Source organism: Aulostomus chinensis, chromosome 16, assembly GCF_037954235.1.
Source record: "Aulostomus chinensis isolate RoL2024-O1b breed Wild chromosome 16, RoL_Achi_v1.0, whole genome shotgun sequence".
Taxonomy (NCBI): Eukaryota; Metazoa; Chordata; class Actinopteri; order Syngnathiformes; family Aulostomidae; genus Aulostomus; species Aulostomus chinensis.
In genome coordinates, this window is record NC_141335.1 from 11,695,860 (window position 1) to 11,721,039 (window position 25,180).

The 25,180-nt window shown below is 41.7% G+C and overlaps 1 protein-coding gene across 2 annotated transcripts; it reads right to left on the reverse strand.

Moving 5' to 3' along the window:
- Positions 1–1,311: 1,311 nt before the first annotated feature.
- On the reverse strand, positions 1,312–24,039 carry efemp1 (EGF-like fibulin extracellular matrix protein 1). 2 transcript variants are annotated; one of them, XM_086180507.1, is made up of 11 exons: positions 23,822–24,039; positions 23,154–23,249; positions 23,006–23,051; positions 22,638–22,919; positions 9,728–9,850; positions 8,440–8,559; positions 6,710–6,829; positions 6,412–6,531; positions 5,474–5,600; positions 5,193–5,385; positions 1,312–4,063 (listed from the first exon to the last, which is right to left on the reverse strand). In XM_086180507.1, the coding sequence occupies exons 2-11, from the start codon at positions 23,232–23,234 to the stop codon at positions 3,902–3,904; spliced, it is 1,374 nt and encodes a 457-aa protein (XP_086036633.1). In that variant the 5' UTR covers positions 23,235–23,249; positions 23,822–24,039; the 3' UTR covers positions 1,312–3,901. The 2 variants fall into 2 exon arrangements, with proteins under 2 accessions (XP_086036633.1, XP_086036632.1); XM_086180506.1 differs by having other exon boundaries at positions 23,810–24,039.
- Between the last annotated feature and the right edge of the window lie 1,141 nt (positions 24,040–25,180).

Here is a 25,180-nt window from a genome sequence, read left to right on the forward strand (position 1 = left end):
TTAAGCTGTAGAGTGCTGAGATCTATGTCACATTCTTGAGGTACACTATAGACATGTATACATATTAATCACACCGAGCACTACCTGAATTTTTGCTGCATTTTATGAGACTGCATTGCTATGCACACTGCAGCTTCCGGTGGCCGCTCCAAACATTCGAGCTGAGCAGTTTTTACTTTTTAAATTAAAAATTTTTTTTTTTACATAATTAGTAAAAAAAAAAAAAAAAGTGAACCAACAAAATGGTTTGAAGCCAAATTGAGCCAGTAGTCACATATTTGCTTTATAGCACATTGAAATATGAGGGAAATAGTCGATAAGAAACACCTTGATCAAAATACTGTCTCAATTAGAGTAGGGTCATTAGTTGGATTATTGCCATACATGTAATTATTTTGTAATAATAATTGTTTAAGCAAGAAGGTTCCAGGGTTGAGTCCCAGCTCCAGCACAGGATCTTTCTGTGTGAGTCTGCATGTTCTCCCTGTTCCTCTGTGGGTTCTCTCCGGTTGCTCAGGCTTCCTCCCACAGTCCAAAGACATCAAGAGGGGACGAGGCTGATTGATACTCTAAATTGACCGTAGGTGTGACTGTGAGTGTGAATGGTTGTCTGTCTCTATGTGTTGGCCCTGCGATGGACTGGTGACCTGTCCAGGGTGAAGGCTGCTGGGATAGGCTCCAGCCCCCCTGCGACCCTTAACAGGATAAACGGTAGAAAATGGATGGAACAATTTTGCTGCGATGTGCCAACAAGGTAAAGCTAACCCAGTTAAAAATATGGAATTTTTGTATGTACTAAATATCCCTTCTTTTTTTTTGCTACATAAAACAGAACCGGACCTCTAGATTTGGTAGAGTGAAAAAAGAATTGGTGTTAGCCTTTATGATCACCAGCATTTAATGATAATCTAACCTCCATCATCTTTACTGACGAATCAGTGTGTTCCTTTCTTCTGAATTATCTTGTTGCTTTTTGTCAGATTCGACAGTGTAAAACATTACAGTCAATATCTTAAATCAGCTCCAGTTAAAAGGGAAAAATGTTGTTACATAATTGGAATGAAATAGTGGGTCACAAACATCCAGCATGACTAATTCGGTTCCTATGATCCTCCGCCAGTCACTTGGACTTTCATCTATATAATAAATCTAGTAGTGATTAATGAAATGTCTAGTTATATACAAGAAGATTAAGTTAATTATCTTCACCACTGCCCTGAGTGGAATATGAATCAAAAACTTGAAAAATGTTCTTCTTTTTATGAAAATTGTAGCATGGTTGAGTCATAGAAAAAGTGGGTGAGCAATGTTTTCTTCTGGGGGTTGAATCACGAACGGACAGCGAAAACAGAGAGCGCCAATGAGTGAGGAGCTGAAGATGGGAAACAATGACACATCGTGGATCATCTTACAAGTCCCAACGCTGCTCTGACTAAAGCCCTAGACAGCAGAATGATTGAGTAACAACTTACCATAAAACCACTCCCAACCAATTTCAGATTCTAAATATGTGTGTGTGTGTGTGTGTGTGTGTGTGTGTGTGTGTGTGTGCGTGTGTGTGTGTGCATGCCGCGTTGCAGGCTTTACGTTTGTCCCTAAGCCCAAACTGACTCAACATACTACATGACTACATCCCCCTGGATCTATATAAACAAGACAGATATGACAGCTAGGTCAATGTGTTTACTGCATTTATCATTATTATATTCAGATGAAATCATCCTCCTGTTTTCCCAAAAGCATGAGTAGAGCAAACGGAGCATTTCATACAAGCGCTGCACTTTCCATGATACTGGAAGTGAAGTCAGATCTTGTTCACACGCACGGCAGAGGGCTGCATTTCTTGCCTTCACACATTTGACTCAAAATCATATTTTATTCCACAATATAATTTTTGCTCTTCAGAGTACAATCAATGTAAGATACATGTGAAAAAATATATTTTAAATAGAAGAAGGGGAGAAAAAAAAAACATGAAAGCATTTCTTTGAGGGGAGTTATAGCATGAATGATTAGTGTTATAGTGTTTACACCTGGAAGGCACTACGGCATGATCGGTGCTGTGACCACACTTTTGATCAAAGATGGATAACTTTATACATTTTTCTACACACAGAGTCCAACAACATGTGGTTTTCAGGGCTGCATGTCTCCACTGTACAGTGTTTCTGCAATAAACCAGAGCAGACACATGGAGTCATGAAAGGTATAGCAGTTAGTGAAAGATCTCTCATCTTGCCAAAAGTGTGGTGACATTGTATTAACTCTTGTATAACCCCCTGTGTCACACATGAACCAGCTACATGGCAAAGCACTGTAATTATCTCCATCACGCACGCCAGCCTGGTGCCAGCGTGACTCCTCGGCTGGGAGCGACATAAGAAAGCCGAGCTGTTCCTCCGGAGAATCGCAGTGGCACCAGTGAGCAGTTGATTCAAACAAGCATGACGGTGCATCGAGCCAAGGTGTGCTACGAAAAATGACATTTCCTGTGCGTGTTCTTGCCGCTCAGACCGAGGGCTCTTAATACCTCATCCAATAACTGTTATTTGACTTTCAAGTACTCTCAACTCTCCCGTACGGCGTCTGAAGGCAAATAATAGCCAAACAAAAACGTCCACTTGCAAACTTTCAATGCATCATCTGGTATAATCCATGTCGTCTGTATGCTGAGTACTCGCAAACGCTTAGATTTAAGCAAAAAAACAAAGCTCCTGAGCTCATTCGCAGTAGCACCGAACTGTAACTGCTATTATTTGCTTTACCTCAGACCAAAATATACGTGTAATAAAGATGTGGATTATAGCAGACGATGTGCTTGAGAGTTTGTAAACAGATATGTTTTTTGACAGTTTTGCCGTTGTTAGCCGTCAGTCACCACTGGCTTCAAGCTAAATATAAACTGCTGGCTCTTTCTACACTCTAGAGATTAATGAAGTGCTGGGGGGAGGGGGGGGCATCTTTGATACCAATACAGAAATATTTTTCAGTACTTCAAAGGTAAATTACACTTTTTGGATGAAGTATTACTTTAAGACTCTATCACACTAAGGTATAAACAGCTCAACCACAAGAGTTGAATAAGCTCTTTCTCACTCTTACCTCTCTCTCCGTGCGTGTTTCACACTTCCACTTGCTTGCACACACACACACACACATCCACACATGAGCACACAGATTTGTTACCTAGGTATATACACGACTCAACCCCTGTGAGCTAAGTCACGCATCAGGCCTGCTCAACAATGTTACAATGTTCTGGAAATGATTACTCACAAGTAAAACTATACACAAACGTGCATGAGTAGCATGGTGCAGCAGAACTAACATTTATCAACAGAGAATTGTGATTGAGAAGGTTTGCAAATGCATCAAAAGCTGCTCATACGGGATATTTGTCATGTGCATTTATATAGAAAATATGATTTCCTCTCTTTCTTACAACAGAGTGCTGCACTGCTGCTCACACGTTTAGCAGTGGTGGTGTGAGTGAGGTGATAAATGGAGCTGCATTCCACATTCATCACAGTTTGAATATGCGTCCACTAGGTGTCTTTTCCTGAGGAAAGCAGCAAACAACCAATATGAGTGGAAATATGGCATCCAGTAACCCTTCACCTCAGGCAAAACATTTCAACTTTATAGAGGAAAATGTTATAATGTTAAGTGCTGTTATTGAACCGTGATTCCCCAGGACCCTTCATCATGATGCTTCCCAGCATCCTGATGGAAAAAGACACCCAGTGGTCACATCATTACACTGTCATGAGCGAGCCTATTGTAACTGCCATCCCGGGACAGCCTCCGTTATGTGGCGTATATTGTGATGTATGGAAAATTACAGTATGTTATGCTGAAACAGGCGTCTGCTGTGTTGCACAGCTGACGCGAACTGTGGTGTTCAGAAAGCGTAGGCCCCGACTATGATGGTGAGCCGTAGCAGTGAGCTGGAGCGGTAGTTCATGGTCAGATGGTGCGTGATCATCTCCAGGTCCACGACATGCTCCCTGGGGCCTGACAGAGGCTTGGTTAGCACCAGCATGGCGCTCACGTTGCTGGAACGCTGCAGGAAAACAGGATGAGCAAGAATGAGAACGCAGATTAATAGTCAGTGGATTAAATTACGTTAAGATACTATTTCTTCAGTGTTTTCACTCCTATAATTGACGAGTTTTCCCCATGGTTGGGTTTGTTTTGAATGCTAATAAGTGTCTGAAGCAGGAGAAACAGTGTAATACAGAAGGCAGATCCTGAGTTCTCGATATTTCTCCTACTTTTTTGCAGATATCATCTACAATTCATACTCAAATTTATGGAGAACACCTATTAGTTCTTCTATGTTGGGGTTGGATCATGTTTGCATAAGTATTTCTTTACAGCGTGAAACGCCACGCTACCCGAAAACACACCACAACAAAAAGGCAAACACTTCAAGGGGGGCACAAGATGGTTTCTAGAAATAAATAGAAAATGAAAAATGATTAAAAGGCCTAAATAAAGCGGTGCAGAAATGAGTACTAAGACCTGAAACCAAGGTAACATTATTGAAAGTCTGGTTCCCTCCTTTCAAAGTCAATAGGTTATTGTTTCATAGCCTGAAATAAGGTCTGTTGTTAACATGAGCTTCAAATATTTGAAAGTTTTTGCTGTAAAATATAAATCAAGTCAGTAAATACCACATGCTTACAGGTGGCTAAAGAGGAGTGAATGTTTAAGTCTTGCTGTAAATGAAATGTCATATGTCGGTTGTATAGTTCACTCATAGCCAAATGTTAGCTCTCCATTTCTTGTGATTCCATTCATGCTTCAAAAATCCTAAAAGTGTTGGTTATTCGTGTAGAGGATAAAGATGAAAATAAGTTCAATCTCGTCAATTTTTATGTCTTTGAGAGTATATTTTTGGCTATTGTTATTTTGGTTTTTTTTTGTTGTTTTTTTTTAATTTCCCTTTACTTTTTAGAGGGCCTGGATCATCACTTCACTTGTCTATGGTGCCCGTGAGACGTTACAGGTACCATGTTGATTGATAGTGGTTTATTGTACAGGGTGGAAACGTGAGTAATTTTATGGATTTCACTATAACCTGCTAGTTTTTACAGCCCAGCACAACAACAGTTTATTTACCAGCCCATTATCATCCTATTACACTCTCCCCTCACACACACGCACACATTCACACACACTTGACTTACTCGAAGGAAAAACTCTCCTGCCTCATTCCCGGCTTTGATCCTGAAGGTGTTGTGTGTGTTGGCGTAGATGTTGGTGGCTTGGATCTGGAAGATGTCTGCTGGCACAGGCCGGTCCGCCTGGATGCTCATGTATTTGTAGACAATAGACGGAGGGAGACCCTGGCACTCAGTCTGAGAGCGGCAGATACAGCGACTGCAAACACAAAACAAACAGGGAAATCTCAGCCTGGCTGGATGAACTGATAACAGAGAAACAAAAGAACAAGATGGTGTTTACTAACTTTTCAGAAGTTTTGGTGTAAGGCGCCTCACAAGGGTTTCTGGGATAACAGCGAAAGCCTCCATAATAGTTCCAGCACATTTCATCATCTTGGCAGTTATGGGTTCCTGTCTCACACTCGTTTATATCTAGTGGTTGGCAGAGTGACAGAGAAAAAAAATAGTCAAAAATAGCTGGATTATACTGGTATGGCCCACTTCTAAAACACACACTTGATTGATGAAAGTTTAGTACATGTAATTCAAGGATAGCGCTTTAGGGTTGTGTTACGGCAGCAATAAAACAGGCGTGAAACAGGTTTGTTCGTGCATTTCCAGCAGCTGTGGAGTCGAGGGAAGCCTGCAGGGATCTAGTCGAGGGAAGCCCCCGCTACAGCATCAGACGGCAGCTCTTTCCCAGCAGGACCATGAAAATAGTGCCTCAAACCACAGGGCTATTTCTGGCACAACTACCTGGATTCATCACCCAAAGGTCCCTCTGACACAACAAGCTGGATTCATGGCTCTCTCTATAAAGCGTGCACCTGACCGAGCGGGAGAGGGAAAACATAACAGCTCACTCTTTGAAAGAGCGCTTGAGTGTCAAATAAATCCACTTAAATAAAAAATAACATCATGCATATAAATTTGCAGAGGAGGCTGTGCAGGGCAACATAAAGTTTCTGTGATTGTGCCACTTCATCTCTGCATTCTTTCCATGACAGCTGTGAGTAGAAGTAGAATAGTGGATGATAGCTAGAATGATCAAGTTCCTCCGAAAAGTTATCTTCAAAGAGCTCAGGAAGAGGAGGAAGGGAGGGGATGAGTCGCTGGGGAGATTTGTTGTGTGTAAAAACTGAAGGGAGGGTAAAATACATAAATGAATACACGTAGGGGGATTTAAAATTAAAAAAATAACAGATGGTGGAGGGATGAGGAAGGTGGGGGAGGAGTGTAGTACCTTGACAGAATCTGTTTCCTTGGAGCTGATAGCCTTCCGGACACTCACACGTGTAACTTCCTGGGCTGTTAATACACTGGTACTGACACATGTAGCTGGAGAAGCTGCATTCATCAATGTCTGGAAAAATGCAAGCAAGCACACACACACACACGTGATTTTTTTATTAAAAGGGTTATATATCAACCACAGCATGTAGTGTATGTGAGGGTTTGTGTGTGTGTGTGTGTGTGTGTGCTAGTTTGAACGTGTGTGTGCGCGTGTGTGGGTGGGTGTGGGTATGTGCATGGGCGCACACCTTGGCAGGACACCATGTCTTGTGCCAGCTCATATCCTTGGTCACACTGGCACAGGAAGGAACCAATCAGGTTGTAGCAGTGATGCTGACAGGGACTCTGTGTATCACATTCATTGACGTCTGAAACACACAAGTGTTACACATGCATGATTAAACAAGGATACTGGTTCATTACAAGCAGCGTCTTAATTCAATCACTTCAGCCCTTTTTGAAATTAGTAATATTCACATTACATTGAGCTGGACATTCGTCATAGGCAAGCTTTTATGCCAGTTGTGAATAATGTTTATTATCTCGGTACCTGTAACATTGTACTAACTTTTTTTTTTTTAATAAAAGCAAAAATAGAAATTCTTTAGAGGAAAAAAAAGCTGAAAAGTTAGCAAATCAAATACCTGTAGATACATTTTGTGTTTGATCAGCTGTTTGATCGGGACAAATATGTAGTGTGTTGTAACCACTCTCACTCAGCATTGCCCTGACTGTGTTTTAACACATCAGGGGTGATGTCAAGTGGTATCTCTCGTGACTGAACACTTTACACTCACCGCGATGAACCGTCAGGCACCGTTTGATTCATCATGAAACATACCAAGAAAAATAACGAGCTCAGCACCAACCCAAGTTGTAAAGCGGTCATGCTTATCATGCTTTCTTTGCACTTTTGAATTTTGCTTTTTGCCTCCCATCCCCAATTAGTGTCCTAGTCATCGCCCCACCCTGTCTGCACCGCTGACACGTGGAGTCGTCTGCTATATCTTTTCACATGGTGGCAAAGGAACTTCATCAGCAAAGCACAACTTATGGGAGGATTCCCCTCTCCAAACAAACCACAGGGGGCGCTAATGTAACAACCGGGATTCATCAGCCTGCTGCGCCATTCTGTCATATCCATTGTAGCCAATCAGTTTCCGGGGGAAATGGTGGTCTATTACCAACATTTCAAGAGACTTACTTTTATTTTTACCAATAAATCAAAACCATAAAACCTGTTAAACTACAATCAACCTTGAAATACGCCACAGAAAACCACACAATAACATACGATTTAATTTTGGGAAGGAATTTCTCCTTTGACTTCTCCAACACAGGCCAAAAGACACACACACACACACACACACACACACACACTAAATAAAAATAGACAGGGAACCTAGCTAGGAGCAAGTCATGGCGTTTTGACGGGTTTCTAAATCTGTTTCAGAAATAAACAGCAGGCTATAGTGTAACTTTCAATAACATCCTGAGAAAACCGAGGACTTGGAGAAACAGAGCAAATGTTGACAGTGACCATCTGTACAGGGGTAGCTCCAAAATATATATCTGACCTCTCCAGACCCCCTATGAGCCTACATGCAACCTGAGATACTCTGGTTCATTGGTCATTCCGGACCATTCCTCAGTCAAATGTGATTCAGCTTCTTAGTTTTGTTGATGTATTTTACTTTATCATGTGCACAGTTACTTCTTTTCTCCCAGTGTGTGGTTTTCTCTCCCACTCTTTATAAAACGCGACATAAACAAAGATGATTCATTCTATTTATAACTGCTGTCATTTGCTTTCAGCTTAATATATTAGATCATGTGATATTCAATCTGGTGGACACCAGCACAAGATGTCTCAAAGGCTCCTTTTGGATTACAATGGAAGGTTGCACACACACACACACACACACACACACACACACACACACACACGTGTGAACACATGTTGTTTTTAGTGACTTACCAATGCAGCTGTGGTTGTTGCTGGCCAACATGTGACCTGCGTTACACTCGCAGAAGTACGAGCCCTGAGTGTTAACACATTTGTGCATGCAGTAGTGTGTCAGAATACACTCGTCTCTGTCTGCAGGAAAACACAAACACACAGGGATGCACCCAAGCACACACACAAACACACACACAGACACACACACACACACGCACACACACACACACACGCACACACACACACAGTTAAATAATGTTTACTTGCCCTGAATAATAAATGTTTCTAGTTAGGCGCACATTCATCCCATCACCAAAAAAAATCCCTCTCTAATGTGCTTTTAAAGGTGCAACCCTAACAGATATTCACACTCCAAAACAAAAGGGGGCAGCATTTTAACCAAAAAGTAGGTGTGTCCATCCTTAATATAAAACAAGGAAGTGCTCAGGAGGACAACACTCTCAATTTTCCAGTGGATTATTGTTCCAGTGCAAGCTTTGGATAGTCATTTAATGATGAGATGGCAAATACAAGCAGCCGTGATCAGTTTCCTCCGTGAGGGTGGACGGACCTCTCCCTCCAGCTACACTGGATCACCATCACTGCTTGGAGAGCTCTTCGAGAGCTTGTTAGTTACTGTGACGTTGAGTATGTGTTCATACAGCCAACAAGCCTGGCTCAGACTGCATGTTTTGTAGATTTGGGCTCAAGTCCGAGGTGGGGTGACTACTCTCTTCCTTTACTACGGTTACGTATTGTAACTCAAGGTTCAATGAGTATAGAGTGCAGCTCTTCTGGTGCAGCAATGGCTCCTTTGCTCCGTGACTCATTATCAAAGGGGAAAAACTCCGGTCAAAAGATTGTTAGTTATGTATTGTAACTATGAAAATAGGAGCTGCCCTTTCTCTCAGTTACTCCAGGTGAAGAGCTCCAGTGAGAAAAAGCGCGGCTACAGTGACGCAATGTTCCCGAGAGGAACAAAGTCAAGGCAAGTGATGGGGGGACATGATCCACTTTGATTCCACTAAAGCTCACAGGAATAAAGCATTGTTCTTTTTAAACCTTATGGTTTTGCTTTTGAAAAACTTTAAGTGGACAGAGATGAAAAAAGCAAGATAAATGAAAAAAGCAGGTTTCATGCAGTTTCACTGCACTGCTTGGACCTCAACTAAAAAAAATGGTTCTCAGCATCGCTGGAACTGGGACATGTACAGAGATCCCAGTTAAGCTTGGACCCCCAAAGAGATGAAATAATAAACAGCAACAAGTGAGTGGACAAAGTATGTTTAGTGCGTCAACGACTCACCAACACATTGGTCTCCATTCCTCTGATAACCCGGAGGACAGTGGCAGGTGTAGGAGCCTCTGGTGTTGTAGCATGTTTGCTCAGGGCCACAAGTGTGTCTCCCTGTAGCACATTCATCTATGTCTGTGATGAACACACAGAAACACACATGCACCACACGCACGCAAACACACATAAACACACACACACACACACACACACACACACACACACACACACACACACACTCTCAGAAGCTGAATCCTCCATGGACCACAAAGTGTGGGGAATCGACATCTTCGGGTGATTAATTAGCTAGTTGGATAAACTGGAGTAAACGGTGCCATTTAACTTGGCATTTATACTAGCACAAATCAATCGTCACTAGTTTAGTTGTTACCAGAAACAGAGACAGAGAGAGTAAAGTACTTAAAAAGTACTACTGGTATAAAATGCCAGGTTCCAGTACTATGAACACTAGTACTCAACCCTAGATGTAGTTTATGTCCTCTCTAGGTTGAAACATATGGCCGACAAAGCAAAGCAACATGTCTGGACTGTAAAGTGCTCTGTGATCTGTCATGTGTGAACTGTTTTCCACAGACGGTAAAAATCTGTGATCACCGTCACATCACGCACACCGACATAACACACATGTCCACACAGAGAGCAGGCGATTAAATAAAGAGGGTTTTTTACTGCACAGCTCCGGGTGAAGGGGAAAAACACAGATCATATCTTTTACGAACAGGACAGCTTTTTGAAGGGGGGAATCACGCGCACGTGTGTGTGTGTGTGTGTGTGTTTGAGCGTGCGTGCGTGTGTTTGTGCATGCGTGTGTGTGTGTGTGCATGCGTGTGTGTGTGTGTGTGTGTGTGTGTAGAAAAGAGAGACAGACTTAACTGAAGAGTTCAACTATGAAGTCTTGTGCTTTCTATCACGACAGATGCAGTATTTTATCTCCCAGTTCAAAGTATTTATTAATTAAAAACTTACCATAATACTTCTAGGATATAGATGCTGCATTGCACAAAATTCTCAAAATCCACTGTTAGCGTTTAATATTTGGATAAAGGGTCCATACAGTTTACAAGAACTTTCAAGGTATCTCAATCTAATACGTCCAGAATCACAGTTTCAATGCTATTGTTAGTAACTTTGATGATTAATACCAGGCCAAACAAATGTGATGATGAAATAGTTTTATTTCACATATATTCATAAGAGTTACTTTGAAGGAGAATATTAAAATTCAAGCATATTCTCAACCTTGAAAATTTGCTAGTTAATATTAAGCATTTTCCAAACTTTCAAGACCATTAATTGTGTGTCCTTACTTTTCAGATGACCGACTCCAATAATAAATATATTTACAATTTCAAAAATAAATTGAATTGTAGCATAAAAATGTTTAAACAACCAAATGACTTTTTGTCATGAAGACATAGCATTTGGTTAAAACATGACTCAATCGTGGAAAGATTCATGTTTTTGTTTATCCAATCATCCCCTTTTTCTAAACTTTTCTTTCGCTCTCACAAAGACACACACACACACACACACACACACACACACACACACACACACACACACACACACACACACACACACCCATATCTTCTCCACCCTGCAGGCCCACCAGGAGTCCTCCTGGGTGGTCTGACACATCCCATCATACACACAGACAGCCAGTGGGCATCAGTTTAGCAGTATGTCAGACAGTTATACCACACACACGCACACACGCACACGCACGCACGCACACACACACACACACACACACAGTGGAAAGGAAGGGGGTACTACTCCTACTACTATTCCTGTGATTTCACATGTGTGTTAGCCAAGTAAGAGTCAAAGAGGTGAGACAACTGGAAAACCTGAAGTCTCCCCTGAGCAACAGGTCGTGCTTCTCTAACAGATATGATTATATCATTCCTGCTGCTGGCCTCGGCTGTGATATGGAGGAAACACTGAGATCTAACTTGTAAAACCGACCTGATTTATAAGCAGGAATTTTGCAGTTTGCTTGACATGCTACAGAAGAGCCCACAAATGTGAACATGTCTTTATTCAAGAAAGGAAGAACAGGAAGAGGGTTATGGACAAAGGCAGGGATAATCTAAAGGCACACCTGAAAGATCAGGTGCATACCGCATACGGGTGGGGAGGTGGAGCCAAGAAAGTATGCTCCATGATCCGCACAAAAAACAAGGGACATAGATAAAAGCACAAAAATCTTCTCTTTGTTGTGGTTTTAAAGGGATCTGAAGAACAGAGCATCCACAACCAAGCATTGTGACCAACTGAACACTCCATACCAGCTGCTTCACTCGCAGAGTCACTGACCGCTGGAAGAAGCCCAAATCTTTCATAGCATAGCTTCCCTGGTGGTGTAGGTAGTAGCTTCAGGATTCAAGATTCAGCTTGTCCAGTCAACTCAACTTTATCTGCATTTTCATGATCAATTCTATGTATTTATGATAACTAACTGTTAAAGTATCTGTTCATGTCATCTCAAGATGCTCTGCGGTTAAGACATGCAGACATTTGCAGGAAAATGGCAGGAGACAATAAAAAGCCACAGTGTTAACGATGCGCTAACAGGGTAAACTTACTAAATGAGTAAAAAAAAAAAATCTGTATAAGGGACAGCAAAATATGTGAACAGACGTCAAACAAATAGTTAGAGAAAAGACAGCAACAGCCCGAGGATCTAGTCCCTGTGAAACACAACCACGCCTTCTAACTGGAGGTATTTGGTGATTCATTGAGACTGGAAATGGCCTCCCTTCTGGCAGGAGATTAAGACAACACACGTCACAGACTAATGACTCCTGATAAAATCTTCTCTGTAGGTGCTGTCATAATGCCGAGATGCAGACAACACAAGCGTGATGCTGCCAAAATGTGATGGTTTTGGTGACAGAAAACTTCACTCCTTGTTTACATCAGTTATCCAGTCTACAACCACGCCAGCAGCTGTGAGGTCGTCCTTTATCTGAACGCAAATATCTGAGCTTCTTCCAGTAACCGTTGAGATATTTCACTCCAAAGCACAGAAACAAATGGCGAAAGATGTCAGTCAGCAAGCCTGTACTGAACTGACATGGATACTCAACTCACGACCATAGCGTGATGAGCTTATATGTTAATGGGGTAAAACCCATGGGTGCTAGCATCTGTCACCAGCATAGCTTTTCACATGTTGAGGAGTGAGATTTACTCACTTCACTTCACTGTACCCACTGGCTACTGTTACACACACAGTTTTCAATCCAATCATTCAAGAAAAGAGTGACTATTAGCCAGCCAAAATAATTTGATTATGGGCCCATGTTTTAATTTCTTTTTTCTTATGTACAAATGTGGCTGGGTTTGCATCCAATATGTTCCCAGCCCATGCATAAATACTAGGAAATTGTTCATGGATAGTACCCATGGAAGAGGGCTGTAAAAGATGGGTTTTAGTTTTACCCATAAACCGCTGATATATGTCAGATGACATTTTTCATTCAGTCATACCCATTTGCTTCTCAAAATTTTCCATGATTAATAACAACCTTTGTAAAAGAATACTTTTTTTTGCAGCCTTCTTATTTCTTCTGTTTCACATCTGTTTGTTTGTAGCCTCATGCTTTCTCGACAGCTGATTTACACCTGGCACGTCTGCAACATGGCTGTCACTGCAGTTTGCAACCATTAAAACGCAGCAACCGCAGCGCTAAAAGAGAAATTTGTTTTTTTTAATCCGACGTTAAAATGTTTGCGGATTACCGATATACAGCTGGATAGAGAGGACATCGATTATAGTGGATGATGCACTTAAGAGTTCATAATTAGGTATTTTTGGGCAGTATTCTTGTCGGTCACCATTAGCCTCAAGCTAAGTGTCCTCTTTCTGCATTCTACAGGCACAAAAAGTAAATCAGGAGGGGAAAACATCCTTGTCAGCTCAAGATATCTATTCATGAGTGTCTGAAAAATACACTTTTCAAAGTATTACTTTAACAGTACACCTGATGTAGTAGGTTTGGCTTGCAGCTTTGTTGCCCTCCAGAATCAGATCAGGTGCACATATGATGACATCATTCAACTGACACGGTGCTGCAGTTATGCTGGGTAGAGTGGTTTTGGCTTCCTGGGGAACTAGTAACAAGTAAAGAAGACGCTGGTGTTGCAGGGCAGACATCTGAATAAGGATCATGTAGCCTCACATGCAATGGCTAACTGTAGATAAGCACTGCAGCAATGCTTCCTAAGAAGTCTATTGAATGCGAGGGTCATCCTCCTCGTGGTCTTCAAGAAGGCTTGAGAGCGCTAAATAAAAGCATATGTGCTGAATGCTATCCAGAGGTTCATTCATGGGAATATCTTGCGGTAAGTGCTACTTTGTCAGTAAACCTTTTAAGACGTTGCCAGTACAAACGTTTGTGTGTGTGCGAGTGTGTTTGTGGGTGGGGTGGGAGGTCATCCCATACTGGCAGGGCTCTTAGGTCCAATAAAGCCTCCACGATTTACCACATCCAACACAGTCCTCATAGTTTACACAGAAAAAACATGTTTAACTGCAACAAGCGATCAAATGTGATGATGTGTTGCGTGTGGGGAGAAGTGACTCTCGTCTGAGGTCAGATTTTTCTTTTTATCAACATTAATTTAACACAGCTTTCTTGTTATTTTGTCCTAACAGTTTCTAAGACAAGGCTATCCAGAAGACAAGTGGAAGGAAAGAATGAGTAGAAAGGGCGGAGGCCTTTTTTCAAACAAAAAAAAAAGCGCTTTAAAGATTTGAAGTAAGATTTACGGCCGTGTATGCATGTGTGATGTCAGAGTTGAAAAACTTCTTGCTTTTTGGGGAGATTAATTCTAAATGCCTTGTGGGAGTTGGGGGAGTGACAGGCATGGCGGCAGCTCAAACAATGTGAGTGTGCATGGATGTGAGGGTGGGTGTGCGTCTGTTTGAGGTGTTTGAACATTAAATAGCCTTTATACAGACTTTACAACACAGAGCAGGGTGATGAACTGTCAAGGGGCGCTTCTTCGCTGCATGTTCACATTTGTCAAGAGTGCGAGGGGAAAAAAAAACGTACATGTGTAAAAGACTAAAAATTATTTGGCGTGAATTCAGAACCATGTGTTTTTTGCTGCAGATTTATTCTGACATGATAGGGCTTGTTGTAATTAGCACTTGAGAGCATTTAGTCTTGTTTTCACTGAACCGCTGCAATGGAAAGCAGGAGTTGCTCCAAATAATAGTTGGAGCTCTCCTGTAGTTGGACAACATCTCAGTTACCCTCTCATGATTGGATAATATTCGGTCTTTGTAAAAGCAGGGGGCAAGATGTGCGATCTTAACAGCCCATAAAATTCACAACTTCTAATTAATTATCGTGCCATAAAGCAGCTTCTAAGTGGTTTTGTTTACCCTCAAACACCTTTATTTCCCCCGTCGTTCTGTTTCATTTGTGTACTATCACTGTCTTACACCTCAGGACAAATGGGAGTGGTGGTGTTTCCCTTTCACAACAAGCCCAAACACACAGCTGATAAGAAAACCAAAAAAATTCAAGACACTTATATTTGAAGTATTTTCCATCCATATTTGGGCATGAAATATTTCCATGCACTGGCTATTCACACCCCTCCCAAGATTTACTTCTCATCGTGCTCATTGTTCAGGAGGAACAGGAGTTTAGTCATGCTGACACTTACTAACTGATTTGTGAGTTTGTTCCGCGCTCTTCTAAAGGTCGGGCAGTCTTGATGTTCTTGAAAATCCATCCAGTGTGCCAGTTACATTCCCATCTCGCTCCATCTGATAACAACCCTTCCTGTTGCTTTGAAAATGTCGGACCAACTGAGCAACTCCTGCTATTCAACATGAAGATCAATCACGTTACCTGCCAGGCGTAAAGACTAGCCATGTAACGGCTTTTTGAAGCTTATTTTTTTAATAGCATCATGAACAGAATGTAATCTGTAAATACGGATGTAAGATATAGAGAATCGAGGCGAGGAGAAACTCTGCATGCGAGTGTCATCCAGCCGAGCGGAACAGTGATTTATAGTAGCCTTGTGTCCCTTTCCATCATGAGGTAAACGGAAAGATCATCACATGGAAGCACCTCTGAGGAGGAAGCAGCTGGCTGTTGGACCGGCACCCAATAACAACAGCATTATGAGCATTTCCAGAGAGGAGGCAGAGCAAAGCTGCTTCCCCCTTTGCTCATCTCTGCCATCATTGATGTCAGCAGCAAAACACACACACACAGTAACACTGTACAGACACACTGCACAAGCCAAATGATTGGCTGCCTGAACAACGGTTGGGATATAGTCACGGAGAATGAAAAATACTCCACTCTGCTCTGGTCACATTAAAGGAACATTCCAGTGTTTTAAACCGGGACTATTGTCTCATCTTTCTGGATTCGAGTTATTGGTAGTGACAAAAATAATTGGAACCAGTCTGTTATTGAGTGAGAATACTGTAACAAGCAACTGCGAAACAGCTGCACGGGACAGTTTTCTACATCGAAGTTAAAACACGAGGAGCTGAGATGATGAGGAGCGTGAGGAGTGAAGAGATGAGGCAAAGAAGAGAAGACATCCTGTGATGAGGGGCAGGAAAGGTCACAAGTGTAAGTGTAGATGTGAGGAGTCAGGCAGAGGTGAAAATGTGTTGAGAAGGGAGGAGTAAAAAAACAGAGAAGACGCGCCTGGACCCCCTTCAGTTTGGAGTAACGCTCAAATGCTTATGGCATTTGGCTCCAGGGAAGAATTGAGTGCACAAAGTATAGTTTTGTGTCCCCTGAAAGATTCTTTTTAACAATATCACGAAACAAAATGGTGCATTATGGGAACATACTACCTTTGGAGGACAAGAACAGGCTAAACACAGTGCCTAAACTGAACAGATTACACTCATATGAAGCTTTTAGTCACCGAAAGCACTCTACAGCATATTCACCCATTCACACACAAACTGATACCATCCAACTTGTTAATACATGAATGTGCATCACGAAGCATCGGGTGCAAGACACTTCAAAAGAGGAGGATTTAGCCGATGACCCTACGATTACTGACAGACCTGTTCGGAGCTACCTGAGCTCATCAGAAGAGCCAGCCATGTGTGTTTAGCTTGAGGCTTATGTCGTCAGACAACTAACTGTCCAAAAACCTCAGTTTACAAACTTTCAAGTGCAGTCGTCCAATATGATCCACATCTTCCTTGTCCAGCCGTAAGCTCAGCGATCCACAAACTCACCTGTTCTTGTTCAAGACATCACTGCTCTGGAGGGGTTCTAGTTTGCTTTTTAAGTTCAAATCAGATTTTGTGGATTACTGAGCATACGGCTGGATGAAGAACAAGTGGATTATACCGGATGATGCACTTGAGAATTTATAAACTGACATTTTTGGACAGTTCTATAGTTGTTAGCCATCAGTCGCCATTAGCTTCAAGCAAAATAAATGTGCTTGGCTCTTAATATATTTTGAAGGCATAAAAAAGTGATGGAGAAGGATAAAAAAAAAGGTTTCTTTGTGAGCTCAATATACCCATTTGCGTGTATTAAAAAGGCAAAATACACTTTTGGTGGTGAAGTATGGCTTTAAAGTATCAAACACCACTGAGATATTTCAGTCTGGAACAACTGACATGGCTAAATAAACCAACAAAAACAACTACAAAGGTGCAACATGAATTCACCAAAGGCTGGTTGCTACAGCTGAGGCTACAGGTGCACTGAGATGGCAGGTAAAAATCACAGGGACAGAGTGAACATATGGTGATGCAGGACAGTGCAAATCATCAGTCTGTGCACAGGTGGAAGAGCTTAGCTTGTAATAGGAGGGTTCAACAAGCACAAGCTGTGCCTCAGGTAACCCAAGTAAGGCTCGGTGTGTTTGATCCCACTTCCTCCTGTCGAGCTACAAAAGTGTTGCAGAATGTTTGAATCTAATAGCATTTATCACATTCATGGCAGCGTTTAAGCCTTCCCTCTCTGTGGAACATTTTCCATATCTGTGTTACTTTCCCTATCTTTGATGGAGAAACAAACAGTAACAGGATAACATCTTGAGGAATTTCCTGAATCTCTTTCTGTGTCCCTACATCTTTTTATATTGTCTCGGATCTGCAAAGACTGTTGGGATGTCAGGATGAGACAACAAGAAGTGGAGCTATGAAGTCAAAACTGTAAAGGTCAAATTGTGAAGCCCGCTGGAAGCGTCGTGGCAGCTCCCTCTGCTTGTTCTGCTCTCTGCATTCCTGTTTCTCGCACATCGATCCGATGCTTATCTGTCAAGGTGGTGAGTAATTTCTACCATCACAAAAGATGGAAGCAAACGGAAAAAACAACCAGCACTGACATTCCAGAGATATTCCTCCCAAGTGCATTGCATGTTCGTGGAAAAATGTTATTGCATGCGCTCGGGCCTTCTTCGGAAAAGTACACAAGTTCTCTGTCACACAGGGCTTAACAGCTTTAATAGAACATATTTAGGAAAGATTTCCATCCATTGCAGGTGAGGAGAGTCCAGACTTCTGTGAATTAGTCAGGCATGTAGGTGGTAATGTAGCCTTCCTGACCTCAGGAAACCAGACAGGTAAACAGGAGTGGCATGTCCTTTCATGTCCCATACTGCAGCACATGAGTATCTAATTTAGAGATGAAAAATAAATAAGCACCCGCTAAAGTATGTCAAGACTAAGAGAGAGAAAGAATATAAAACATGATGATTGTGTTCGGCCAACGCAGAGACGCCTGAGGACACTGAAAATACAGTTAAGCTGCCATTTCTTCAGCGTGTTTGTCAAACAATGTTGAACTGTAAATCACATTTAATGAGTGATTCAACTACTTTTGATGGACGGCCTCCATCTCTGAGAGGAAGTGATCTCACTTTGGCTGAAAATAAGAGTTAATATGCATACACAGGACTACAACAAGCCACTTGTAGGCATATCCCCCTGGTAAACACTGTGTGTGTGTGTGTGTGTGTGTGTGTGTGTGTGTGTGTGTGTGTGTGTGTGTGTGCGCGCGTGCGTGCGTGTGCATGTGTAGGTTTGGCAGGTGGGGGAGTCATGGAAATGCAGGGCATCATTAAGCTGTCACACATACAGTTAAGGTTCATAGTTTTTGTGCGTCGCTGTAATGGAATCAAGAGCCAACTTCCCTTATGTGTCACTACAACAACACACTCAGGCTCAGGTTCAAACCGAGGGCCAGCAGCAGTTTTTGCCCGCGTGTTAACAGCTGTTCCCATGGGAATTATTAATATTAAAGCTACATTAAAACAACAATATGTCGCTTTTTCAGACAACAGCGGCCTCTGCTGCCCCAAGTGGTAACAACAGGATGATGGCGTGTAATATTGTATTTCGTGTGCGAAGCAGCACGGGAACCACATCAATGGAACAAAAGGTACATGCTTTTTGTTCAGGATTTTAGGACAAAATAATGTTTTCAGAAAACACAATTTTTAAAATTTTCTTTTTTTACCTGCTCTAAGACAGCCATAGATGTGAGGTGTGCATGTAGTAATGAACAGATCAGTGCCTTTAAAAGTGTCTTCCAAATCAACCACAAATCACTACTAAAAAAAATGGTTTGTGATGTGTCAGGAGGTTTTGAAGCTGCCGTTTTAAATTAAAATAGGCATGTGTTACATTAAAGCCATAGTTTGGCAAATTTGTCTCCATCTTCTGGCAGCGAGAGGTATAACAATAATACTGTTGACACATGCTTATGTCATAGGCTAGCCCACTGCATAGTTACTGCTGCTGTAAAAATGCTGGTTCTATCATTTTTAGCATCACACAACTCCGATGAAATGATGAGATTTGTAACTGGAATTTAATCAATTTGGGCTGATAATATTTTCCTTATGCTGCCATTGATACAAACTCCATACAGTGTGAATAACAGAGAGATTTAACTGGAGCTGAGTTTAATTAGCACTGTGAGAACTCAAGCGCTTGAATGGGAGAGACATTCATTTAAATGAAGATATCATGCATTTGAGCTTTAAAAGGTTATGTAACAATTGCTCTATAAAATGTCAAAAGGACCACTGGCCATATTTTTTGGGGGGGGCTGTGTTACATTTTTGCATCACTGTTCAAACCCAGAGTTTCATTCAAGGTAAACACTGTGTTTAAATTTTGTTGACTGTCTATCGGGTATCCCTTGCTTGAGTGAACAGAATGTTACAACATTCCTCAAAATGTTGATAAAGTAATATCCTCTATGAATGGGCAACCCCATGATGGAATTTACCACATAGCGTTAGCTACATTAGCTTCTTGGGACTTATCTAATGTAAGTCCGCATGTTAGCGTATGGTTAGCTAATGTTAATAGTGGCTATTTCATTTGAATAAACCCATTACACATGTGAATAAAACTCAAATACATTCCCCTCATCAGTTAACATGGCTTGCATTTGTGTCACATCAGATTCGTCTGTAATGGTGCTTGTTTAACAAGGACAACAACTCCCATGATCCCATGCTACTCTGATCTTAGACTGTGTTCTTTTCACCTTGAAACTCAGAGTTTGGATGTATGTTGACCGTCTCCTAGTGGAATAAAGTTAAAAACACACATATACACACACACACACACACACACACACACACAATATTGATGTCTGTTGTTGCAGTACCAGTTGGTGATACTGCGCGGTATTTCGCATTTAAAACAGTAGTAGCAACGAGTCTTTTTTTTTTAACCTTTATTTATACAAGAGATACTCTCTCAGATTAAGGGCGGCACAAGAGTAGGGCGGGGCTTCATCAAGTTCCCCTTCGGCTATATCCTGCTGTCCTGGCAACCCCCCTGGTCACAATCTGGTACCCCTTAAACTCTAAACCGCCACAAAACTACATCATTGTTTCGAATGCCCATAGCAGCAGGTGATATATAAAATAAGCACAAATGTTCATTTCACATCAGCTTTTTTTCCTTTCAGAGACAATTGCTATTAATAGTAACGTTTAACTGATCTCTTCTATTTGCCACATAAAGTCATCAAAAACAACTCAGCAGCAGCTCCAGCCATAACATTGTTACAACCTGGCTGGGTTAGTTCTCTGTGGTTCTTCAGTCAGTGTTGGTCTTTCATCTTCCCCTTTGCCCTACCTGACTCGGCACTGGAGAGTGGTGAGTTAGCAGGGAAGGAGCCTGCTGTAAGCGCTATTTGATACATTGAGGTTTTCCCTAAATTGAAAGTTAATGGGAATTCCTTCGCTAGCAAGATACGTAACTGTGTAAAAACAGCCACTGTGGAACAAAAAAGAAAAAAAAAAGAAAGAAGAGATAATTCCGTCCAAGAACAACTGGCTCATTGTAATGAGTTAAAGGCAGAATCCAGAGCCTGATGTAAACAAAGATTATACCAGCAGAAATTAAGGCACCAGACGCCTCCCAGTTAAAGCTCCAGTCATTTCAAAGTAATAGCACTGACAGCAAAATCCTCTTTGTTTAGCCCACGCACTGAAACGGCACGCTAGGAGATAATGCACCCTTGCCAGCCATTATGTGGTTACTCTTGTTGATACGCTGCCATATTTTACACTCCAATAAAACCTAATTGGGTTCCAATTCAGAGAAACACATGAAGAGCATCACACATATCGTTGCCCCCAGGTGTGAAATCAGATTTGCTACTTTCACTGCAGCCCTGCATGACTGCAAAATTCACCACAATGCTACTCACCACACACCTCTGCCTTTTGGCAAGAGGAGTTCCTAACCACTGAACACATGTAGGGGTAATTCACTTTGTCTGAAATTGCATTTATAGAGCAAAGCTCACATATCTTTCACCCAATAGATCACGTTTAAAATAGGAGCGATGACAAAAGAGGGTATGAGTCAGAGATGCTCTTTAAGGTTGGCAAAAAAAAAAATGCCACAACAGTGTGTGTTTTCTTGTGTGTATGTGTGTGTGTGTGAGTGTGTGTGTGTGTGTGAGAGAGAGAGAGAGAGAGAGAGAGAGAGAGAGAGAGAGAGAGAGAGAGAATCTTTAAACCACTCCCCGTTTAAGAAGATCAAACACAGGCACACACCCCCATTGTCTTGAGTCAAGGCCCAGGGAATAGCCACTGTAGGACAACACGCAATTTGATCAAATCTCCTTGACTGGCACCTGACGCGAAGCACCTCAACACTCACACCAACACCAGTTCTTTAGCTTTCAGTGAGAAGCTGAATTCAGTCCAAAAACATCAGGCTGCAAGCAACCAAAGAGTTTACAAAACATGACATCACAGCGAGAAAAAGTGAGAGGCTTGCAACACATCTGGCTGCTGCGCATGGTTTAGCTGCTGATGACTGTCAGACAGATGGATGAACAGTTCACCTTTGGAGCTCTGCTTACTGAGCCTCTGAAGTCATTAGCACATAATTATCAAATACCTACATAGTTCTGCTAGAGACGTACATCTAGCCAAGTGCAACAAAAGCATACTGCTGATATTCAGGAGATAAAAAGCCCTTAAGGCCAAATACTTCTCAATATCAAGGCTTCATCTGTACACTGCTATACAAAGCTGTCAGTAAAAAGAGATTCCAATCTGCAGCCACATTTTAGGGTGTTGTAATCTGTCTTGTGATGGCCTCTTTGGCTGGAAATCAATTTTTTAATATTCTGGAACATTTCAGAAACACAGTTTTCATGGAGCAAGTGTGGCAGCCACCCCTTTTTGCACTTCCAGAACATATTTTGTGGTTACACCTCTGCTTCTGCTGACAGAGTACGATTTCTCTCCTGGGGATCTTGTCGACGCCACTTGCTGAGATAAGAGGAACCGTTTCCATGTGTTGATGTAGCAGACAAGACTAATTTTTCAAGGAATGTTGCATCAAATTGTAGTTGAAAAAAAATTTTTTTTAATTCTCTTTGGTAGTTGACCTTACCTCTGCAGAGGTTCTGCTCATCTGCTGTGAATCCAGGGGTACAGCGAATTGTCCGGCTGGGCTGAGGGACCCTCTGATTGCCTGAGAACACCCGTGGGAGCTGAGGCTGGATTGGTGGGACCACTGGGACAGGAGGGACCACTTCTGGCAGCGGCACCTGCTCGCCCTCTTTACTGATGTAGATGACGGCGCTCTTTGGGAGGCAGAGGTAGCCGCCAAAGTGGTTAATACACTGCATCCCTCCTTTGCAGGCATCGTCCAGCAAGGCACACTCGTCGATGTCTGACAGTTTGAAAGAAACAAAGACACATTCAATTTGGATTCAAACGTTTAGAACGTAATCACAGGCAGCCTGAAAATGTTCTCACCTCTGCACTGTTCTCTGACACGGTCATACTCATAGCCTTCTGTGCACTGGGAAGGACAGAAAAATATGATATTCATGTTATTCATCCTCAAAATCCTCTGTTCTCAGCTTCTGTCAAAACTGAAAAATGGTCAAATGTGTCCTCTTACTGTGTAAGAGATGGGCTCCTCAGCCTCCTGGGAGAGGACGTGTGAGAAAACCGCACACAGACACACGCAGATCCCCAGCATGACGACGGAGCAGCTCTGCAACCAGATGCACATGAACCCAGTGGATCGAGCGTGCAAGGTTTTTTTTTCTTCTTTTTTTTTGGCTTGACAAGCCAACAAGTTTTAATACCAGTTATTACATCATTGATGGCATTGCTTAACGAGTCCCAACATCTCCCGCTGCTGGCGTGATGTTGATGTTGGCACCGCTCCAGCTAAATCTGCGACTTCAACTGAGTGAACTGTTTTTCTGCTGTTTTCCTCCAAATGCCTTCGTGCGTAATACGCATGAAGATCGTGCGTAAACATGCACTTGCGTGTCAGCCAACGTTCGGAGGGGGAAATGATGAGTTCATAAGGAATTCTATATCTAAACCAAAAACACGTCCTAAAGCTGTTCGGGTAATTATTATGCGTGTTTTCTTTTATCCCGTGTTGTTTCAGGTCGTTACTGAGACGTTCCAAGAGACAATTCATAGCAAACAAGTGGCACGGCAGACTCTGCCTCTGCTCGTTGAGTTGAGCGTGTTTCTGCATTGTTTTTGTTGTTAAGTGATCTTTGTCTGCTATAGCCGTGTCATCCCGTGGCGACCTACCTGGATGGTTACCTGCGGATCTCCAGGCGCACTCGAGAAAACGTCTCCGCTCGATGGCTTGTTGCAAATCCGTGTGCGCGCGATAAGCAGACGTTCGGTGATCCGGTGGATGTCAGATGATCAGATGGCTGAGTGAGAGCAGGCTGCTCTTGTGATGAACATGCGGTTCGTGCAGTATGACATGCTGGGGGCGGTGTACCGGGCAGGTTGGGCTCGGGGTTGTTCTCTCACCGGGGTGCGGTAAATGATCAGCAGGCTACAGTGGCTCCCTCTATAGACTGATGACGAGCAATAAAAATAAATAAGTATATTATATAATATGCATTGCCAGAAAACCTTCTGGTATTACTATTTTCTGAGGTTTTTTTTTTTTTTAAAGACAAATATATTTTATTTTCATAAAAGTTTAAGGTTCCCATTGTATTTACAATTTGGGCTCACGTCAAGTCACCCTAAACCTTGAATTTATTGGTAACTCATTAAAGTTAAACCAGAATTAAATCTTTGCCTTTAATTTCAATAAAGAATCATTTTTTCATGCCTTTTCACTCTCCTTTATAGAGAGTTACACTGTTTTGTTTCTTGAGTCATTGCAATATTTATAGATCTGGAACCACTTCTGGTTGGAATATGACATTTTTACCAGTAAATTTTATTTTTTCCATGACTGTGTGAAAAATTTCCATGACCCCTACATTCTCTAAAATGTCTGACATGAAAAAATATATATATATATATGTATAAAAACCTGAATTAAAATAAAGTGATATTAACCAGACAATTTTTTATTTGACTTTTCCTACATTTTCTTCCTTATTTTTCAAAAACATTTCCAAACCTGGACAGTCATTTTCAAGTTGACCTTTCTCACCTATGGTGTATCCACAGTAAAGCTAAAATGAACAAGATTAAGGTGGCAAATAATGCTTTTAGAATCTTGTTAAAGTACCCAAGGTGTGAAAGTGCCAGCAAATTAACTGTAATGTTCCCACTTTCCAAGCTCCACTCAGGAAATTCATGTATAAATGTAGGTGAAGGCTGGTTGAGTCCAAGAATGGGATTATGTCTTTAACTGACCCTTAATAATGTCATCCAGCCTCTGGATATATTGGAACCTTCATTTGTATGTATTTTAACCATTTAGGGCACATGTCTATCAATGTGTAATCTTTCATGTTTGTCAGCGTACTATTTTTTTTTTTAATATCTAGACCTTGAGTCTGTCAATAAAGATTATATTTTCTACTGAAATGGAGGTAGGCCCTACTTGCAAATCACTTTTTTTAATAGTTAGCCTGCACTAAATTTATGTCCAGATAGGTTAATTATCTCATGAGTTAAGTCATCATTAGTTGCTTAATCACAAGATGA

Coding starts and splice junctions, on each gene's coding strand:
- efemp1 (XM_086180507.1), bottom strand. CDS start 23,234: ATGCTGGGGATCTGCGTGTGTCTGTGTGCGGTTTTCTCACACGTCCTC. Junction 23,052..23,153: donor AGGAGCCCATCTCTTACACA/GTAAGAGGACAC, acceptor TGTCCTTCCCAG/TGCACAGAAGGCTATGAGTA. Junction 6,532..6,709: donor AGACATGGTGTCCTGCCAAG/GTGTGCGCCCAT, acceptor GCATTTTTCCAG/ACATTGATGAATGCAGCTTC.